The sequence below is a fragment of the Anabrus simplex genome, chromosome 2 (assembly GCF_040414725.1).
Source record: "Anabrus simplex isolate iqAnaSimp1 chromosome 2, ASM4041472v1, whole genome shotgun sequence".
Taxonomy (NCBI): domain Eukaryota; kingdom Metazoa; phylum Arthropoda; class Insecta; order Orthoptera; family Tettigoniidae; genus Anabrus; species Anabrus simplex.
Window position 1 is genome coordinate 44,138,856 of NC_090266.1, and position 23,549 is coordinate 44,162,404.

General features: G+C 38.1%; 1 protein-coding gene across 3 annotated transcripts in view; it reads right to left on the bottom strand.

The window, feature by feature from the left end:
• Stat92E (Signal transducer and transcription activator Stat92E) overlaps positions 1–23,549 on the bottom strand; it is a 522,273-nt gene that overhangs the window by 177,965 nt on the left and 320,759 nt on the right. For all 3 annotated transcript variants that reach the window (XM_067140262.2, XM_067140261.2, XM_067140263.2), the window contains exons 11-12: positions 16,631–16,754; positions 6,570–6,805 (exon numbers count right to left, since the gene is read on the bottom strand). In XM_067140262.2, the coding sequence (XP_066996363.1) occupies positions 6,570–6,805; positions 16,631–16,754 (360 nt within the window). The remainder of the gene's footprint in view (positions 1–6,569; positions 6,806–16,630; positions 16,755–23,549) is intronic.

The window sequence follows — 23,549 nt, forward strand, 5'->3', positions numbered from 1 at the left end:
TAGACTTATAGGATTATATAGAGCCTATACAGGAGAAGAAGCATGGGGAGATATCCGTGAGAGGCTTCAGTTGGAAAATAATTATATCGGCAGGACTGACCACAAATATAAAATTAGAAGGAATTTTAGCAGAAGCGATTGGGGTACATTTTCATTCATTGGGAAGGGTGTGAAGGAGTGGAACAGTTTACCAGGGGTAGTGTTTGATCCTTTTCCAAAATTTGTACAGATATTCAAGAAGAGAATAAACAGCAACAGAGAAAATAAATGAAGTGTTAGATGGCATTCGACCAGTGCAGGTTATTGTAAATAAAAAAATGTGTGTGAATAAATTAATTCCATCCCCTGGTCTAAGGAGTTTGGACAGCCAAAGTAGGGGACTGCCTGTAGGGGTGAAGTACAGTGGGGATTCGAGGGCACTGGGACCGCTACAGTAGCCGTGAAGGCCCTTCAGGAACTCTGAAAAGTGGTGGCAAAAGGGGCTCTGTTTAAGACGCAGCAGGTCGTTATGCTACTTAGGTTCCAGAATGGGTAAAAAAAAAGTAAATAAATGCGATGTAAAGTTCAATCTTATACCAGTTGTATAGTATCATTTGAAGCAATTCCACATACTGTATATCAGTTGACTATATTTGTTAGTACAGGAGATATTATAAGTAGAATTTTGTAAACAATAATAAATTTATTAAGGATGAGCTGTGTGTTTAATAGAAAAAATTGTTGGCGTAAATTGTATAATATTGTATTATAGGAAAATTTTCTTCTCTTGTTAATTTAATATTGAGTGCTTGACAATAATGTATTTTAGTGTACCATTTGCCACCAAGGTAGACACCTCATTTGCAAATAAAGAGATTTTGATTTTATTTTGAGGTAACATTCCTTGAAACGGTCAACCGACTTTTCGATTCCGGATGCGTACAAAATCACCTCCAATCCTACGTAACCACCTGGAGACAGCTGCTTTCACCTCCTCATTGTTTCGGAATCGTCGTCTACCTAGATCCTTTTTCAGCTTACTGAAAACAAGATAATCGCATGGCACTAAGTTCGGACTGTAGCGACTCGTAGGACTCACTGCCCTCCACAAAATACCGTTGCAAAAATGCCAGCGACAATTGGAAAAGTTGTTGAGCAGATGTGGGTCCCCATCTTCGACACAGTTTACGAAATCCAAGGTATTGGTGAACAATGGAGAACACACTGCCATGCGAAATGTTCAGCATGCTGGCAATTTCCTGTAGTGTTATGCACCAATTCTCTCTAATGATCCCATCCACATGGCCAAAATTTGCAACGGTACTGGATGTTGTTGACCTGCCTTCGCGATATTCATCCGTGAGATCCGTGCATCCGGCGTCAAATTGCTTACACCACTTTACAATACCTGGGCGAGAAATTGCATGCTCACCATATACAGCAGTCATTTCAAAATGAATGTTCGTGCAATTTAACAGTTTAGCCCACAGAAATCTGATCATTGCACGCACCTCCAATTTGGAGTGAACATCCACTTGACACACCACTGGGCGTAGCCCGCTCTGCACACACAACACGACGGGATACCACACCAGCCTTCTTATCGAACGTGTCGGCAGTTGCTGTAGCTTGCTCCGCATTGGCCACGGTCATGACAAGCAGCGTTCTTTCGCAGTGAGCTAGAGTTACTTTTTGATTTGCCCTCATACAGAAACAGAACAGAAATAATTAACTTCTTGTAATGAATGTTACTGAAAATCAGAGTCAACCTCAGAATCACGTGCCCCTCCAGAAGTAGAAATCTTGCTTCTATACTTTTTGACTTCCTGACAATGATCTGAACCTACATCCTTCCAAGTGAGCAGAGCAAGCCAGCTCTGCTAGACAGCATCTCTCAGTATTCGGCTACCCAATCATAAATATACGTTTACAGTAGAAGTCCGTTATAGCGAGAATTCATAACAGCGAAAAATTTACTCGCTATAACGGATTGTCATTATATCCGATTTTTGTATAAAATTTACAAGTAACTATTCTCATTTTGGTTCCGTATTGAAGTTGACGTATGTCTCAAGTATTATTACAATATTATAAGTCCACCTGTTCAATACAATACAATATGATCCACTATTTCATATGGTCAAATATTTTTTATACATAATACATAAAAGTCAAAGGTACATGTTTCATCCTCCTTATGGGCATCATCAGCCTATATCAATCTTAAAAATAATACATATACTTATAAATTATAGGTTAAAATGTTGAAAAATGGTTTCGTAAAACATGATACAATAACATCTAAAACAACGATAATGCACCAAAGTATGTTAAAAGAGAGTGAAATTAACAGTTTTGAAGCTTAAAACGTGATTAAACATAAATTTTTGAGAGTCTAAAACTAAAATGGATCCATATTTTTATAATATCATTAAGACTGTGATGGCCTCGAGTATAAACACAATCATCAAAGGGGGATGTTTCTTCAATTCCCAAGTTGAATCCAAGGTGGTAAAATCACTGTCAGTTATTTAAAACGGAAGTGTGAATGTAATAAACAAGTTTAAAATGTATATGTTTGGGATATCTGAAAGTTGAGAAGAAAATGGGACTTCTGTAGAGGCGTTGCTTGTGATAAAACGTATGTCAAAGCTAGCGGAGTTCGGAAATTATGGTAGTCGAATGGATCTAAAAGATAGTCAAGTTGATATTATAATTCCGTTGAAACATTCCATAATTTCCGAACTCCGCTAGCTTTGACATATGTTTTATCACAAGCAACGCCTCTACAGAAGTTCCATTTTCTTCTCGACTTTCAGATATCCCAAACATATACATTTTAAACTTGTTTATTACATTCACACTTCCGTTTTAAATAACTGACAGTGATTTTACCACCTTGGATTCAACTTGGGAATTGAAGAAACATCCCCCTTTGATGATTGTGTTTATACTCAAGCCCATCACAGTCTTAATGATATTATAAAAATATGGATCCATTTTAGTTTTAGACTCTCAAAAATTTAATGTTTAATCACGTTTTAAGCTTCAAAACTGTTAATTTCACTCTCTTTTAACATACTTTGGTGCATTATCGTTGTTTTAGATGTTATTGTATCATGTTTTACGAAACCATTTTTCAACATTTTAACCTATAATTTATAAGTATATGTATTATTTTTAAGATTGATATAGGCTGATGATGCCCATAAGGAGGGTGAAACATGTACCTTTGACTTTTATGTATTATGTATAAAAAATATTTGACCATATGAAATAGTGGATCATATTGTATTGTATTGAACAGGTGGACTTATAATATTGTAATAATACTTGATACATTTTGTATAAAAGTCGGAAAACCCTTCATGCACTTTAAAATCGGTATGAAACGGCAATTGGTTTGTTTAAAACTTGCATTTCCGCAGATGATATCCACACTATGGCTTACTTGTTTGTTATTTTTCGTAATCCGATACTACGTGAAAGTGTATGTTTAATTTCATTCTGAAAAAAGTGGTACCGTATTTCTCCGAATTCAAGATGAAACCCACTTTTTCCTTCAAAATATTTAAATCAGGCTCAAAAAGAAGTTTGTAAAATCATATGAATGCCTTGTTGTACAGTAGGCCTACGCATTTTTAGACTATTTTTAGATGCCGAACATTGACTTTCGTCACGCCGTATTTCTTTTCTTTTTTTTTTTTTTTGCGGCTGCACAATTATTCTTTATTTCCGCAGGTTTAAGGACCATTAACTTAACATTGGCATCATAATACCGAAGAGAACTCGTTGAAAATTTTCCGGCAATACCTATTCCATGCGTCTCTACAATACAATGATCCATCAGGAAATTATTCTTGCTGTCTATAAAACTGACGAATATAAACAAAGCTCCCCTCAAATATGACTACTGGATACATTTGTAAAATGGGGCTTATTTCAACTGAATAGGCAAAACGCCTATGGTAAACATTTACACTGAATAAGCTTAAAGACAAATTTATTCCGCTACAATTGCATGTGTATATTAAGATATAAGCTTGTTTTATCACAGTTTCAATTATGATGTAATGTTTTAAAATGTTTTTTAGCAAGAGTATAAAAAATATTTTAATTAATATTGTTAAACAATAGAGTATGTCATAAAGATCTTTATGAGGCATAAGGTGAAAATGCAAATAAGATTCTAATGTAGCTGAGGATGACCTTGTTAAGAGGTCGAAACCGGTCCTAGACATATGATAATCAGCATTACATGTAAATAAAAATTATTGATCAGGTGGAACATTCTTTTCCTTTTATGAGAATTGGTAACTATCAATATGGAAAAATGAAATTTATAAATCAAGACTTAATTTTACTAAGCGTCAAGTACAATACAGGTAGACGCGTTATGACTGCCACTGAGTAGCCATTCTGAGAAGAAAAAGTCTTGGATTCGGAGAAATACGGCATCACTCCAAGAGATTTCTGTGGCAAACCCCTCAGCTTTCTTCTTCAAAAAGCGTCACCTAACCTAACCGTGTAGCCTATCATGAAAACATATTTGAAACGCATGTAGAGAAATAACCTCCTCGCGAAAAATTTACATGTAAATAGCCGTAAGTAGACGCGAGAAGATATGAAATATCCTCTGAAATCAATGATGTACTCTGCCATATCTTGAGGTGTATCGCATTCTTACTTAATTTCCGTACATAACATTAAAATTAAGATATCATTTACTTCAGTCTTTATTTTTAAATAGTTAACAACTGCTATCGGCCGCCTTATTTACGCATTTATTACGAAAACGTGTTATCCTCTTTCATTTGGAATTTTCTTTAGAGAACAGCAGTCGTTGGGTATTACTAATCAACTCCAACATCGCCTTTGAATGTCAACGAGAGAGTTCGCAAATGCACAAAGTGAGGAAACTATACCGTACCGAAGATGATCGATTGCATTTTGTTGCCAATGTTTCAGTTTTCTTATTCAAACAGCGTCACGTATCCTAACTTAACCGTACTATACGTATGATGAAAACACGCTTCAAGCGCCAGTAGAGAAATCATACCTTTCTCGCTATAAATTTTCATAACAGCCTTTCAGTAATTTAACCAGATGCGACAAAATATAAACTAACCTATAAAATCAATTAAGCACTCTGCCATATCTCGAGTTGTACCCTATTCTTATTTAATTGCAGTATTTAGCCTCAAAATTAAGCGGCCGTTTAGTCAGCCTTAATTTTTAACGAGTTAACAAGAGTTATCGGACATGTTATTTACGCATTTATTACGAAAATATGTTCTCTTTCATTTCAAATTTTCTTTACGGAACAGCTGTCGACGGATATTACTAATCGACTCAGACATTGCCTTCGAATGTCAGCGAGAGAAATCGCTAGTACACATAGCGTGGAAACGATGCCGAAGGTAATCTATCGCATACAATATCATCGCTGGGGTGCATAAATATCGGTAACAGAGAAAATCGCCCGCGCTTAATCGCTCGTAATAACGGATGCGCCAGTGATAGGGTTCTCGCTGCAACCGAAGAACGATACACAGTTCAATATTGGACTTTTAAAGGGACAGAAAAATGTCGTCGCTATAACGAATTTCTCGTTATATGCCGTACTCGCTATAGCGGACTTCTACTATTTCTTTTAAGACTTCATGCCCCAATCTGATATTCCCTGCATCACATTACATTTTTTGTAGTGATATTCACGTTGTATTCATTCTCGAAGAATACGTCCACACTATTCAGCCGCTTCTCTACATTCCCAGTAAACTCTAAAGAAATAAAATGTCAACATAACTGGCAAAATTACAGTTTTGATTTCTTCTACATTAACTGTAATTTTGATGGATTTTCTCTATTCTGTGGTTATACAGACATTAAACAGAAGTGGGACAAGCTGCAACCTTCAGATATAATATGTGAGTAAAAACTAACCTTAAACTCCTTGCGTGACAAAAGAGACAAAGAATAGATCTGTGAAAGCAGCTCTAACTTTAAACAAATTCTCAAAATCTCAGCTCCATTCTTGAAATGACGAAATATCTGGGCTACAACTAAGTTCTTAAACAAAACACTGTCCATTAAATAAGCTGTAAAACCTATGCATACAGCTATGGTGTAGGGTTAGCATAGTGGCATCTTGATGCTTGCGCAAATTAAATTCTTGGCATGACTACAAATGCGGACTGATGGGACAGATGCACTCAGCACTTTGCCATCCAAGGGAGCAGTTTTCCCATGGTTTGACATTTCAACCGCAGACTGTTTTTTGACATGGTACCAAGCATAAACGTCATAGCCCCACCCAATTACAAATACATTACAGGCAATATATCCCAACCAAACTAGTGATTAGACACAGTTTTAAATCTTCAGTACATGTCCAAAATCCCTCACATGCAGCACCAAACTCTAGGTATTAGTAAAACAAAAACAAAAAATTACAATTAGAAGAGATTCACAAGGTAATCAGGCTGAGCTTCTAGATACAATGTTCTTTGCCTTAAAAGCTGATAGAAGTCTCATTTATTTTCTACACATAGTACAACAGATGTACAAAAGTTCACTTCAGATCTAACCTGAATGCTTTCTCAGCTAGAAACCTGAGGTTTTCGTCTGTAAGAAGTCGTCCTGTTGCAGCTTTAAACTTCATATTAAGAGCTTCTGCCACTTGAAGCCATGCCACTTTGTCAGGTACTGCAAAAGGAATACGCCTCGGTTCTGCGAAAGCATTGTCCCACGTCACGGTGGCCCAAGCGTGAGGCTCTTGATTACCATGAACAATAACAACAACAGGCAATGAAAGGGTCCACACCTGTAATAAAAAACACAACAAATCAAATTCTTAGATGCCTGATTTTAATTTTGTCATATTTTATATGTTGTGCACACAGTTCATCCCAGATGTTTCTAACACTTTTTAATGTCATTTGTGTGTGTTTGTACATTTGTTTTGGTTACTGGATGTATTTATAGTTCTGCATTAACGACGATGCTGGCCAGCCAAGGCCGAAACTAGTTCCTAGATTAGAAATTTTTTTTTGTTTGTTATTTGCTTTACGTCGCGCCGACACAGATAGGTCTTATGGCGACGATGAGGCAGGAAGGGGCTAGTAGTGGGAAGGAAGCGGCCGTGGCCTTAATTAAGGTACAGCCCCAGCATTTGCCTGGTGTGAAAATGGGAAACCATGGAAAACCATCTTCAGGGCTGCCGATAGTGGGGCTCAAACCCACGATCTCCCGAATACTGGATACTGGCCGCACTTAAGCAACTGCAGCTATCGAGCTCTGTGATTAGAAATGTATTGTAAACATTGCATAATACAGTACTGAAAAGGTGGACCATTATGACATAAGTTTAGTTATTATTGTGATTCTTCTTCCTACTGTCCTATAAAACTTAGCACTAATGTTGGCTCCCCTTCACCATTAAGATCAATGAATAATGGCTTCTAAAATGTCTCAAAAACTGCCATAAGCTAGCTAGTAAATTTCTGATCACAACTTAGCATTTTATGGGAGGTGCCTGTCGTTCTCTAAAACAATGCTCACGGCATTTATCTCAGAGTGAACCGACTGCAGCCTGTCAATATACACTTGTGTTCATAAAAACCAGAACACCTTCAAAGTCTAGAGATCGGAAGTTCATATTCACAAGACATATGCATTAGTATGTTCTGAAGAAATGACTAGCATTTGAACCATGTCGGCCCTCAGGTTCAAGGTCTACATAGACCTGCGGCTCTCACTGTCATTATAAACGAAAGGGAATGGATCAGTGTGACTTGAACAGATGAGCAGGATGCCTCGCAGATGTATGCGAGAACCGCACCGTAAAATTAATTTGAAAGAGGGCGTATTATAGGCATGAGAGAACATGAAGCATCCATCCGGAAAATTGCTGCTTGTGTGGGATGAAGTGTGCCGGCAGTGCAATGGGCATGCACAGAATGGTTCACAGAAGGCTGTAGAACATGATGAGATTGGTCTGGTCGCAAACCCCCCCTCCCCCCTCAAGAAGATCGACCTCGTCCGAATAGCATTGCAGAACAGATCTGCATCCTCCTCGGCTCTGACGCAACAGTGGAACAGTAACACACCATACACTATCAGGAGTGACAGTCCGTCGCCGTTTATAGCGGTCCGGGTTACCGGCGCATCGTCCACTTCTCCACCTACCTTCGACTTATGTGCATAAACATGCTAGACTGCAATGGTGTATGGAACGATGTCAGTGGGGACAGGATGGCAGCAAATAGCGTTTTCGGACGAATTCAGGTTCTGCTTGTTTAAAAATGATGGCCGCATTTTAGTTTGCCGCAGACAGGGGGAGAGGCATCACACTGACTACATTCACACAAGACATACAGCACCAACTCAAAGCCTTATGGTGTGGGGTTCTATTGGGTACAACCCGATCACCAGACTTGCCGCCAACTGAAAATGTGTGGGATACGGTGAAACAACGGGTGCAGCGCTGTCACCCAGTGCCAACCACCAAAGATGAACTGTGGAATCAAGCGAATGCGCAATTCGCGCCTTATACCCATCAATCCCATGACAAAAGCTAATTTGAATAAAGAACTCAATATAAACCGTTCAATGGCTAAGGTTAATGGTTTTAGTGAATGCTTTATTGAACGTATCATCAACAAGTTCAGGTACCGTTTACAAACCACTTTGGCCAAAGACAAACCTAATCAGAAGGCGTTCGCAATATTTACTTACAATAAGGATATATATAAGTTTACTAATGTTTTCAAGAAACATAATGTCAAGGTTTCGTTTCGTACTGATAATAATAATACAGTTGTATTGCACAATTCAGCCTCAGTTAATAGATCAAACCCATATACCAAATCGGGTGTGTATAGATTTAAATATAACGACTGTGGGTGCACATATCTGGGTCAAACAGGACGAAGTTTTAAAATTAGATACACGGAACATACCAATGCAATAAAATATAACAGATTTTCCGCGGTAGGCCAGCATGTACATGATCTAAAGCATAAATTCACGTCTATAGAACAGGACATTGAGATCTTGGATAACTTAGGAAAAGGAAGTTTGCTGGATGTTACGGAGGGTTGCTATATACACCTGGATCAGTATTTTAATCCAAACCTTAATTTAAATGAAATTTCTGAAAAATCAAATATTCTTTCTGATTTCCTTATTGAGTTTTTAAAAAATGTGCACATCCCGGTCAATAGGACGGTGTTTCATATTATGCGTAATAGCTTTACTAGTTGCTTTCTACGACCACGCCCTCCGGAGCTCCAACAGGTTGCCGCTCCTCAGTTGCTCCTCCCGCTTTCTCCATTTCCTCCCTACGGCCCAGACCAACCTTGGACACTTGATTACTAACACAACACTGCTCGCTAGGCTTCATTGTGCTTCGCATGGACAGTGATCTTTTGAGGTGAGTCACGTAAAAACGTTTACGTTATAAGATGTAATTTTATATGTTGCCTCTTCAGTTAAGCGATAGTTTGTTAGATTCCTATTATTTCAGGTCCACATTGAACTGGGAATGTTGTACTTGTCAACATCTTAAAGGACCAATTGCTCGTTTCCACCTCACTAGGATTGCTCCATAAAAGCGACTCTGAAGATTTTATTGAATTATTTTAATACGATTCTACGTCACATTTTAAGAAGTGTGTTAAATTATGCTAATGTTTCTTCAAGACTATTTTATTTTTAAGTTTTTGTTCTTTTAAATTCACGTTAGTTTATTAGTGAGCAAACCGGTTTGCATATGTTTTCATCAATTTAAGGTTTAAGACTCGCAAGTCTCAGACTTGTAGAAAATATGGACTTTGAAACAGTTTAATTGTAACACAGTTTTAGGCTGTTAATATGGTTTTAAATTGTGTTCAATTTGACGTAGATAAACTTATGTGATTGCCAATTTTTCCAAGAACCTATATCAGCTGATGATGATGCAAAAAGGCCGTCGAAACTAGTTCTGATTGAAATATATGTTGTAATTTCATCTAAACAACAGTTTTTATGTACTGAATAAGGTGGATCCAAATTATAATAAAAGTTGTAATCTTGGTTCAATACGGACAAACAATGAAATTTATTAATTTAACTCAATGCCATCATGCACAGAACAATGTTATCAGTGCCCATGGAGGACCCAGTGTTCACTAGGCAACAGGACACATGCGGAACCTAGGTGACTGAAGTACTAATCCTTTCTGCAGAACATACTAATGAACATGTCCTGTGAATATGAACTTCCTATCTAGTCTTTCAAGGTGTTCTGTTTTTTATGAACATGAGTATAGTTGTTCTACTGAGTAGAATATACCATTTTAATGATGAGTGTAATGTCACTCAGGAGCCTCTACTCTTAAAGTATGCAACCAGAGAATTTACCGAGTGTGTAATAGCAAATATATTGGGAAAGTTTTCTTTCTAAAAGGGTTTACTCGGAACATTCTTCAAACTGTAGGATACTAATTAGTTTATTAGTAATACCACCTATTCAAAACATTAAAATTTTTAACAATTAGGAATTTATCATTATTACCATAAGAATGCGAGACATGTTTCGCCTTTCATAGAAGGCATTAAATCAGGTACCTGATTTATATTTAAATTATAATTACGAAGAATTAATATTAACATGTTAACAGTACGAGCAGGGCATAAAACAGCGTCCATCAGCAGAGGACCAACTTGAAATTCTGATACAGTCTTTGAATCTGTTTACTACACTATTTGAAATGTTAGGAAATGTAATTACAAAGATTTATATTGACATATTTACATGGGAGCAGTCTAAGGAAGAAGATACATGTAATCGGCACCAACGCGTAAAAAAACAGTATCACCCATTTATCATCAGCCAACAGCATAAATATACAGCAGAACCTCGATAATTCGAAATCGGTTAATTCAAAATGCCGCGTAATTCGAAGAATCTCTCGTTCCCCGAAACACGAGGTACGGCTTTTCGTGTTATTTAAATGGTTTAATTCGAAATATGGATAATTCGTAATTCGAAGAACAACGTCGGTCCCAGTATTGAAATTCAGACTTTTAATTCGAAATTGTCCTTCAATTTGTTAAAAATAATACTTTACGGCGTAATTTGAATTAGAAATTCTCCGCGTCACGATAGAACACATCTTCCGGAACGTGTATCTTTCCGCACTTTCACTTTGAGTTTGGTGTCCGGAACGTTATCTTTCCGCACCTTCACTTTGAGTTCGGTGTGTCTACAGCGTGCTTCAGAGTTGCCAAGTTCTAGTGAAATCATAGTTCTTTTGTATTCTTCTAGTTACTCATTTTATTTAAAGTTTTAGTGTGCAGTTATAACATCGAAGTTGTTATATTTTATTAATACTGTGTTTTAGTCTATTGTTACAGTATTTTAGTTTAGGGCACATGTGTTCCTTTTTTTCGTGTTGCGATGGCTAAGCGTCAGTATTCTTCAAAGACACTCAGCGAGAAAGTGAAAATTATAAGGGAGGTCGACAAAGGACAAAAGACGAAAACTGAAATAGCTAAAGAATTTGGAATTCCTGCGTCCACACTTTCAACGTTTTTAAAAAATCGCGAGAGCATAGAAGCTCAGGAAATGCAGGGTGTAAATACAGCAAAGCGAATGCGCATTCGAGGAGCTAAACACTCCGATTTGGAAGTACAATTGATCGAGTGGTTTCGGCATGTTCGGGCAAACAATATCCCAGTAGATGGCGAGATTATTAAGGGGAAGGCGAATGAACTGGCGCTGAAGATGGGTCTTGAATTTCAGTGTTCGGATGGGTGGATTCAGCGTTTTAAGGAACGGCACAATATCACGTGGCATGCAGTATGCGGAGAAGCCGAATCAGTGAACACTAGTGATGCAGACAGTTGGCGAGAAAACTTGGCTCACATAATCAATTCGTATGCACCGAACAATATCTTCAATGCCGATGAGACTGCATTGTTTTATAATGCCGAGCCCAAATGGACTTATGGCTTTAAGGGAGAGAAGTGCCATGGAGGGAAATCTTACAAGGATAGGGTCACAGTCCTCGTGTGTTGCAATGTGGACGGAAGCGAGAGACTTCCTCCCCTCGTCATAGGCAAGTTCGAGAAACCGCAATGTTTTAAAGGCATCAGGCACTTTCTGTGCAAATATAAGTCGTCTACGAATTCCTGGATGACAGGCAAAATTTTTGAGGAGTGGCTGGTATGCCTTGAGCGCAAAATTGCATGCCAGGACAGGAAAATACTTCTGTTGTTGGATCAGTGCGCTGCACACAAACATAATCTAATTTTAAAACATGTGCTGCTTCTTTTTCTGCCGGCCAACACTACGAGCTACTTGCAGCCCCTAGACCAAGGCATAATTTCATCTGTGAAACGTGCCTACAGAAAGCGACTGGTGCGTTACTTTCTCCGGGAAGTTGCTAGAAATATTCTGGCGGGAGAAATACGCAAGTGGAACGTAATTGATGCCATGCGGAGTGTGACAGTTGCCTGGGACTCTGTTCCTTCATCGACCATCAAGAACTGCTTCGTCAAGTGTGGTTTTGGTTCGTTAAATGAAGTAGAAAAAGGAGCAGAAGAAGAATGAGGATTAATGGGATGAGTTACGGCAAAAGTCCGATATCGGTATGACTTTCTCCGAATACATCGCCATAGACCATGCGGAGACTACTTCAGAAGAGCGGGATCCCGCCATGATGATCAGCTGTGATCACGTGACGCCAACTATTCCGTCAAAGAATGATGTACTTGCTGCTCTCGCCGTGTTGTATTCAGTGATAAGTGCTAGTGATGCTGACGACGATACAATTAAGGCTATGGCCCATATAGAGCAGTTCGTAGCTAGTGTTTATAAAAAAAGATGAAGCAACCTCTCGTGCACTCTTTCTTAGAAAGGCAATAAGCCTAATGTGTGACAAAAAAGCCCTACTGGATCATTAAACATTTGTGAACTATTCAGGTACTGTACATAGTTATCTATTATTCTTTATATTTGTTTAAAATGTATGTCTGGGTTTTTAATGTTTGTTTTGTTGGTGCCATGTGTTTCCCATATATGTCTGGGTTTTTAAGGTTTGTTTTGTTGGTGTAATGTGTTTCCAATTTGGACAGCCTTGTTGGCTAACCTGTGCAAGTGCTTTAGCCTATACTGCATTTAAGTCAAGTAGGTTATAACATATTTGCTTAAATTGCGTTGTGCATATATACAGTAGAGTTTGACAGTATACGGCGTTATCCAAGAGCATTATTTCAATAAATGCACCTTGTTAGATACATTTAGGAATTTTTTTCCCTATGGCATTTGAAAGGTTTAACTGTGAATCAAGGTTAGCTCGTGCAGTAACGGGCATTAGAAATTTTGTAACATGGCAAGGGTTGGTACTTCTGAATTGCGAATTGGCGGTTAATTCGAAATCACGTAATTCGAAGTCCGATTTTTGAGTCCCAATGACTTTGAATTAACGAGGTTTTACTGTAGTTGTATGCATTGGCGCGGGACTTGTGTTTTCTATTTCCTTTGACTGTTCCCATGTTAATATGAGGGTTGGAACTTAAATAGTGCCAACTCTGCTGTGGAGACGCTATGCAACGGAATCTAATATTGTCGCTGATAGCACATGTTGGTTACATACCTACGTTACCTCAGAGCAAATGGACTCGCCCTTCGCACATCGCCTGCGTGTGCACAAGCGGGAGAAACACAGTCACTTGTGAGCTAGCGGTCTAACGTAACGTTTTCGCTATGTTTTCCAAACAGGAACAACACAGGTGGATCAAGATTGAATGTGCTAGAGGTCGTACACCATGACAGTGTCATCACGGTCTTCAAGAAGCTTGCGGGGAATCTGCATTGCCTTGCAGAACAGTGGCACGTTGTGTAAAAGCCTTCAACGATGGTTGGTAAACTGTGGCAGACATTCATCGGGCAGGTCGTCCTACGAGCATCAGTGAAGAAGAAGTACTATCCACCATATTCCCTGGACTTAAGTCCTTGTGACTTTGATTTGATTCCGAAGATGAAGGAACCACTTCGTGGCATTCGCTTCAGAACTTCGACAGGCAGTAGACCGCTTCATTCACACCACCAACAAAACAGGCTCTGCTAAAGGTATACGACGACTTCCACATCGCTGGCAACGGGTTATACACAACGCTGGCGACTACATTGAAGGACAGTAAATGTTGCTAACATGTAACTCTTTTGTATCTGTTGTAAATGAACAGTTGCCACTATTAAAAGTTGCAACCTTCGTATAAATCTTAATAATTACTTTTCCTAACATTTCTAATACTGCAGTGTCAAAGTTTCATGTCGAACCACTGCTACTAGATGCCATACACAATTAGCAATCAACAGCCAATGGCTGATAAGTTCTAATACATAGTAATACTGAGTATTGTACCTTTGTCACAACTAATGATCACAAGCCAACGGATTATATTGTTTTTTTTACGCAATGGTGCCGATTACTTTTATCTTCTTCCTTAGACTGCTCTCATGTAAATATGTCTATATAAATATTTGTAATTACATTTCCTAACATTTCAAATAGTGTAGTATCAGAATTTCAAGTCGGTCCTCTGCTGATGGACGCTGTTATATGCCTCGTTCCTACTGTTAATATGTTAATATTAATTCTTAGTAATTATAATTTAAATATAAATCAGGTACCTGATTTAACCTTGAGGAGGTACAGAGACTAATGATGCCTTCTATGAAAGGTGACACGTCTCTCATTCTTATGGTAATAATGATAAATTCCTAATTGTTAAAAATTTTAATGTATTGAATAGGTGGTATTATTAATAAACTAATTACCATCCTACAGTATAGTGTCTTCAATACGGATCCATAATTATATTTATCACTTGCATTCTTCAAAACTGTATTAATAATATGAGCCAAAGATTGAATATTGCTTTCCTGGTCTGTTACAAAACAATCTTCCAAGAAACAGCAAATATTTGTGCCAGTTCTTGGGCAGTATTGGAACATTAACAAAATAATACAGTTAATATTTACTCAAATTCCACTCTGTATTTATGAAGTGCATTCTCTTGAAATTATGTGCCCAAAGATCAGCAATACTAGCACGCATACCAGGTTGAATAGCATGTACTATATCAATTTTACTGCCCACTTTGCAAATGTTTGTACTTTCATGGCTACTATGACTCGAGAGGGTACAACAGTTTTATTAATCAATAACCTTTACCCATGAATTTAAAAGAAAAAGAAAAATCGTTTGCCCTCAATGGTAGTAAATGTTCTCAATTCCTTGGTGTACACTTTCCACACGTTTGTCAGCCACCAAGGATTACCCCTTTAAAAATATTTATTGACTATGGTAAAGTTTTGATCAAATATGCAAACATGTTGTAATATACTTCAGTTTCCAGAGTGTACGTTTAGCAGCTTTTTACAAAATTGCATTGTAAGAAACCTACCAATACCTGCATAAACAGATGAACATTTTTTCTACACTGTAACTGAGCCCTCTTTCTTTTATAGAATCATAAATTCCTAAACCTCTTCACTTTTCATTACATGTTGGTTTGTTTATTTTCCTGTTGCTTGCACTGCTAACAACTGAGCTGCGCTGAGCAAAATATGTACAGTAACTACACTAACATAAATAGCAGCACATTGATATACATTCTTGTTAAGACCGGCAGTAAAAACGGGTCCTGTAAAACTTGGCAGGCTTAAGGGAACCCCAGTTTTGTGGCTATGACTTATAAGCTCAGTACATGTGCACTCTTGCTTTGGTGATGTACAAACTAAGCTGCTCTGCTTGTTGCACAAGTTGCTTGGGACAAGCAAGCCTGAAGGAGAATTTGTATACCTTTGGCAACAACACAGCAGTCCCAGTACTGCTCTATGTAAGGTTTACAGAATGCATACAATGGAATCAATACTCTGGAAAACCAGCAAATAAAAGGTGGAATACTTCACAGAGTAATTACCATAGCAAGAACAAGTAATGAAAAATTAAATTTTAATCCAAGCATAACTGAAAATATTACACAAATGAAGGAGGCAAGATTTAAGTGCAATGCATGGGGTAATTTCTTAAAGGCTTTATATACTGAGAGGGGCAAGGATCTGAGAAAAAATACATATTGCATGGGATAGTGTATTAGACATATTATTGGGGCATTACGTATATCTCTCTTCAGTTATTCTTGCATTTAAAGAGGTGCCAAGATAAGAAAAATACTTTGAAAATCAGTGTGCAGTTTATTAGCTCATGTAATTGCTGTCTGTGATGCAGAAGGGAATACTGATGCATTCCAGAACACAAAGTCTACCATAAAGCACATCAGGATGGTGTGTTAATTTTCATATACTCAACGATTTATATTTTTGCATTAGATTTCATAATAATGTTATTGGTTTTATGCCCCACCAAGTATTAGTTTTTGGAGACACCGAGGTGTCGGAATTCTGAGCCGCAGAATTTCTTTAACATGCCAGTAAATCTAATGACACGAGGCTGATGTGTGTGAGCACCTTTAAACACCAGTGGACTGAGTCGGAACCGAACCCGCCAACTTGAGGTCAAGAGGCCAGAACTCTACCGCATGAGCCACCCAGTTTTCATACATGCACTACACACTGGTAAGATTTTCACCATACCTGAAAAACAAGTTCACCACCTCCAACGGAGAACTGAGACTGGAAGAGTAATGAGAACTTCTCATCCATTACTGATTCAGTGCCTTTCTTCTCGGCTCTCTTGATCTTCTTCAGCTGCATATTCCTACAAAAATTAGAACAAGAAATTCAATATAACAAAATTACGGTAGCACGAACAATTTTTCTTTTTTCAAGTTGCTTGAAGTCCCACCAACAAAGATAGGTTTTACGGTGATGATGGGACAGGACACGGCTAGGAGTGGGGGGGGGGGGGGGGAGGAAGCAGCCGTGGCCTTAATTAAGATGTAGCTCCAGCATTTGCCCGGTGTGAAAACGGGAAACCACAGAAAATAATTGTCAGAGTTGCTGACAGTTTGATTCGAATCCACTATCTCCCAAATACTGGATACTGGCTGCACTGCAGCTATCAAGCTCGGTAAACTTATTACTATTAAATTAAAGATTAAGAGTAAAATATTCCCACCTTTCAAATACAAAATCAAGTAATGTGGGTTACATTATGGAAGAAACATTTCAGTCAATACTGATCTGCATTTAGGGCAGTCGCCCAGGTGGCAGATTCCCTATCTGTTGCTTTCCTAGCCTTTTCTAAATGATTTCAAAGAAACTGGAAATTTATTGAACATCTCCCTTGGTAAGTTATTCCAATCTCTAACTCCTCTTCCTGTAAATGAATATTTGCCTCAGTTTGTACTCTTGAATTCGAACTTTATCTTCATATTGTGATCTTTCCTACTTTTATAAACGCCATTCAAACTTATTCGTCTACTGATGTCATTCCACGCCAACTCTCCGCTGACAGCTCGGAACATACCTCTTATAATACCAATATAAATGGTCCGTTATTGGACATTATAAATTTTCCAGCTAACTCATTCTTGGTTGCCAGCGTTTCGCCCTCGTGTGCTAGGGTGGGTTCATCAGTTGGTACCTAGCACACCTACCAATACGCTGGCTAGTGCATACCGTGGAGGCCACTGCGTAGGCTAACTCGAGCCAATGGCAGTGCCAATGCACTAAGAGACTTTGCTCATTATCAAAAATTGATGCCTGCTTGGCATGGGAATCAACATCTATATCATCTGACGGCCAAGCAGGCATCAATTTTTGATAATGAGACAAAGTCTCTTAGTGCATTGGCACTGCCCGTGGCTCGAGTTAGCCTACGCAGTGGCCTCCACGGTATGCACTAGCCAGCGTATTGGTAGGTGTGCTAGGTACCAACTGATGAACCCACCCTAGCACACGAGGGCGAAACGCTGGCAACCAAGAATGAGTTAGCTGGAAAATTTATAATGTCCAATAACGGACCATTTATATTGGTAAGGAAGAATGGTTGAAGGAGAAGTGCAAGGATGTCGAAGGCTGTATGGTCCTGGGAAAGGTAGATGCTGCATACAGGAAAATCAAGGAAACCTTTGGAGAAAGGAAATCTAGGTGCATGAATATTAAGAGCTCAGATGGAAAGCCACTTCTAGGGAAAGAAGACAAAGCAGAAAGATGACAGGAGCATATCCAACAGTTGTATCAAGGTAACGATGTAGATAATTTCATTCTGGAACATGAGGCTGTTGATGCTGATGAAATGGGAGACCCAATTTTGAGGTCAGAGTTTGACAGAGCTGTGAGTGACCTAAATAGGAACAAGACACCTGGAATTGATGATATTCCCTCTGAATTACTGACTGCCTTAGGAGAAACCAGCACGGTAAGGTTATTTCATTTAGTGTGCAAGATGTATGAGACAGGAGAAGTCCCATCCGATTTTCGGCAGAATAATGTTATACCTATTCCCAAGAAAGCCGGTGCTGACAGGTGTGAAAACTACCGCACTATTAGTTTAGTATCTCATGCCTGCAAAATTTTAACACGTATTATTTACAGAAGAATGGAAAAACAAGTTGAAGCTGAGTTGGGGGAAGATCAATTTGGCTTCAGAAGAAATATAGGAACACGTGAAGCAATCCTGACTTTACGTCAGATCTTAGAGAATCGAATCAAGAAGTACAAGCCCACGTACATGGCATTCGTAGATCTAGAAAAGGCATTCGATAATGTTGATTGGACCAGGCTATTTATGATTCTGAAGATGATAGGGATCAGATACCGAGAACGAAGAATTATCTACAACCTGTATAAAAATCAGTCTACAGTGATAAGAATCGAGGGCTTTGAAAAAGAAGCAGCAATCCAGAAAGGAGTGAGGCAAGGCTGCAGTTTGTCCCCTCTCCTTTTCAATGTTTACATAGAACAGGCAGTAAAGGAAATCAAAGAGGAACTTGGAAAGGGAATCACAGTCCAAGGAGAGAAAATCAAAACCTTGAGATTTGCGGATGATATTGTTATTTTATCTGAGACTGCAGAAGATCTCGAGAAGTTGCTGAATGGTATGGATGAAGTCTTAGGTAAGGAGTACAAGATGAAAATAAATAAGTCCAAAACAAAAGTAATGGAGTACAGTCGAACAAAGGCAGGTGATGTAGGAAATATTAGATTAGGAAACGAAGTCTTAAAGGAAGTAGATGAATATTGTTACTTGGGTAGTAAAATAACCAACGATGGCAGAAGTAAGGAGGACATAAAATGCAGACTAGCACAAGCAAGGAAGAGCTTTCTTAAGAAAAGAAATTTGCTCACTTCAAACATTGATATCGGAATTAGAAAGATGTTTTTGAAGACTTTTGTGTGTGGAGCGTGGCATTGTATGGAAGTGAAACATGGACGATAACTAGCTCAGAAAGAAAGAGAATAGAAGCTTTTGAAATGTGGTGTTACAGAAGAATGCTGAAGGTGAGATGGATAGATCGAATCACAAATGAAGAGATACTGAATCGAATTGGTGAGAGGAGATCGATTTGGCTAAATTTGACGAGAAGAAGAGATAGAATGATATGACACATCTTAAGACATCCAGGACTTGTTCAGTTAGTTTTTGAAGGAAGTGTAGGTGGCAAGAACGGTAGGGGTAGACCAAGGTATGAATATGACAAACAGATTAGAGCAGATGTAGGATGCAATACTTACGTAGAAATGAAAAGGTTAGCACAGGATAGGGTGGCATGGAAGCTGCATCAAACCAGTCTATGGACTGATGACTCAAACAACAACATTATAAATTTACTCATTCAGGACAAATATTTCAGATTCCCTATGGGAATCAACATCTATATCATCTGATGGCCAAGCAGGCATCAATTTTTGATAATGAGACAAAGTCTCTTAGTGCATTGGCACTGCCCGTGGCTCGAGTTAGCCTACGCAATGGCCTCCACGGTATGCACTAGCCAGTGTATTGGTAGGTGTGCTAGGTACCAACTGATGAACCCACCCTAGCACACGAGGGCGAAACGCTGGCAACCAAGAATGAGTTAGCTGGAAAATTTATAATGTCCAATAACGGACCATTTATATTGGTATTATAAATTTACTCATTCAGGACACATATTTCAGATTCCCTATGGGAATCAACATCTATATCATCGCATACCACTTAGTCGAGCAGCTCTTCTTCTTTCCCTCAATTCTTCGTAACCCAAACTTTGCAACATTTTTGTAATGCTACCCTTTTGTCGGAAATCACCCAGAACAAATCGAGCTGCTTTTCTTTGGATTTTTTCCAGTTCTTGAATCAGGTAATCCTGGTGAGGGTCCCATACACTGGAACCATACTCTAGTTGGGGTCTTACAAGAGACTTATATGCCCTCTCCTTTACATCCTTACTACAACCCCTCAACACTCTCATAACCATGTGCAGAGATCTGTACCCTTTATTTACAATCCCATTCATGTGATTACCCCAATGAAGATCTTTCCTTATATTAACACCTAGATACTTACAATGATCCCCAAAAGGAACTTTCACCCTATCAACGCAGTAATTAAAACTGAGAGGACTTTTCCTATTTGTGAAACTCACAACCTGACTTTTAACCCCGTTTATCATCATACCATTGCCTGCTGTCCATGTCACAAATTTTCGAGGTCACGTTGCAGTTGCTCACAATCTTGTAACTTATTTATCACTCTATAGAGAATAACATCATCCGCAAAAAGCCTTACCTCCGATTCCACTCTTTTACTCATATCATTTATATATGTAAGAAAACATAAAGGTCCGATAATACTACCTTGAGGAATTCCCCTCTTAATTATTACAGGGTCAGATAAAGCTTCACCTACCCTAATTCTCTCAGATCTATTTTCTAGAAAAATAGCAACCCATTCAGTCACTCTTTTGTCTAGTCCAATTGCACTCATTTTTGCCAGTAGTCTCCCATGATCCACCCTATCAAATGCTTTAGACAGGTCAATCGCGATACAGTCCATCTGACCTCCAGAATCCAAGATATCTGCTATATCTTGCTGGAATCCTACAAGTTGAGCTTCAGTGGAATAACCTTTCCTAAAACCGAATTGCCTTCTATCGAACCAGTTATTAATTTCACAAACATGTCTAATATAATCAGAAAGAATGCCTTCCCAAAGCTTACATACAATGCATGTCAAACTTACTGGCCTGTAATTTTCAGCTTTATGTCTATCACCCTTTCCTTTATACACAGGGGCTACTATAGCAACTCTCCATTCATCTGGTATAGCTCCTCCGACCAAACAATAATCAAATAAGTACTTTAGATATGGTACTATATCCCAACCCATTGTCTTTAGTATATCCCCAGAAATCTGATCAATTCCAGCCGCTTTTCTAGTTTTCAACTTTTGTATCTTATTGTAAATGTCATTGTTATCATATGTAAATTTTATTACTTCTTTGGCCTTAGTCTCCTCCTCTATCTCGACATTTTCCTTATAACCAACAATCTTTACATACTGCTGACTGAATACTTCTGCCTTTTGAACATCCTCACGTACACTCTCCCCTTGTTCATTAATGATTCCTGGAATGTCCTTCTTGGAACCCGTTTCTGCCTTAAAATACCTATACATACACTTCCATCTTTCACTAAAATTCGTATGACTGCCAATTATGCTTGCTATCATGTTATCCTTAGCTGCCTTCTTTGCTAGTTTCAATTTTCTAGTAAGTTCCTTCAATTTCTCCTTACTTCCACAGCCATTTCTATCTCTATTTCTTTCCAGTCTGCACCTTCTTCTTAGTCTCTTTATTTCTCTATTATAATAAGGTGGGTTTTTGCCATTCCTTACCACCCTTAATGGTACAAACCTGTTTTTGCATTCCTCAACAATTTCTTCAAACCCATCCCAGAGTCTGTTTACATTTTTATTTACCGTTTTCCACCGATCATAATTACTTTTTAGAAACTGCCTCATGCCTGCTTTATCAGCCATATGGTACTGCCTAACAGTCCTACTTTTAAGACCTTCCTTTCTATCACATTTATTTTTAACTACCACAAAAACAGCTTCATGATCACTAATACCATCTATTACTTCAGTTTCCCTATAGAGCTCATCTGGTTTTATCAGCACGACATCCAGGATATTTTTCCCTCTGGTTGGTTCCATCACTTTCTGAATCAGCTGTCCTTCCCATATTAACTTATTTGCCATTTGTTGGTCATGCTTCCTGTCGTTCACATTTCCTTCCCAATTGACATCTGGCAAATTCAGATCTCCAGCTACAATCACATTTCTTTCCATGTCGTTTCCCACATAGCTGACTATCCTATCAAATAATTCCGAATCCGCATCAGTGCTACCCTTTCCCGATCTGTACACTCCAAATATATCAAGTTGCCAATTATCTTTAGAAATGAGCCTTACACCTAGAATTTCATGCGTCTCATCTTTAACTTTTTCGTAGCTTACAAATTCTTCATTCACCAGAATGAACACTCCCCCTCCCACCCTTCCTATCCTATCCCTTCGACCTATTTTTAAGGTCATCATCGGCCAAATTGGGTGTTGCACAATGTACCTGATAGTTCATAGAAATTGTAAAAAAGTCTAGAAAACTCAGTGGTTTGACACTATAAATGTGAAAAAGTCAAAATTGATGTAGAAGTTTTGATTGAAGGAAGATTCTTCAACGCCCAAATTTTTCTTCTTGAATTCTTCCTGTATCAATTTATGCATTTTATGCATTATCCAAAACTTTTACAACAATTTTGACTTTTTCACATTTATAGTGTCAAACCACTGCGTTTTCACAACTTTTTTACAATTTCTATGAACTATCAGATGCATGGTGCAACTCGCGATGTGGCTAATGGTGGTGACCTTAAAAAAATAGGTCAAAACTAGTTCCAATAAATGTTTCTTCCATAATGTTACCCATATTACTTGATTTTGTATTGAAAACGTGGAAATATTTTACTCTTAAATTTTAACTTAACTGTAATCACAGTTGAATACAGACCATTCAAAAATGAAATTCATTTCTCTTAAACTTATTACTCCCTAAATGTATTTTCTTAAATAATAATAATAATAATAATAATAATAATAATAATAATAATAATAATAATAATAATAATAATAATAATAGTACCGGGCGGTACACCTCCATGCCGCTAGTTCAAATATTGCGCCAATTTAAACTCCTCTACAGGAGAAGTTTGGAACCTTGAAAACTGAACTAATTCTACTAAGGAAAAGATGTCACTACAGTAAATGGTGTAATTTTGAAATTTTCTGAACTGTGTATTCCGACGTGTTTTTGTTTACTATCTAGCAAGAAGTGTGGACGTCCTCTTCTAGATGTCACTGCCTAAGAACTATAATTAAGCACCCTAGTGCGAAATGAGGGAACTGTTTTTTGAAGAAATTTGGTATTCATAAGTTTGTTCTTTGTTAAATTTCTTTCATTCATTTTTTGGGTTGGCAGTATAACCCTTCTCTTTCCGCCAGTTTTGAATTTAACAAATCAGTAATTTCTGTAATTAATTTTCCTCCAATCATAGCTTTCTTCCTCAG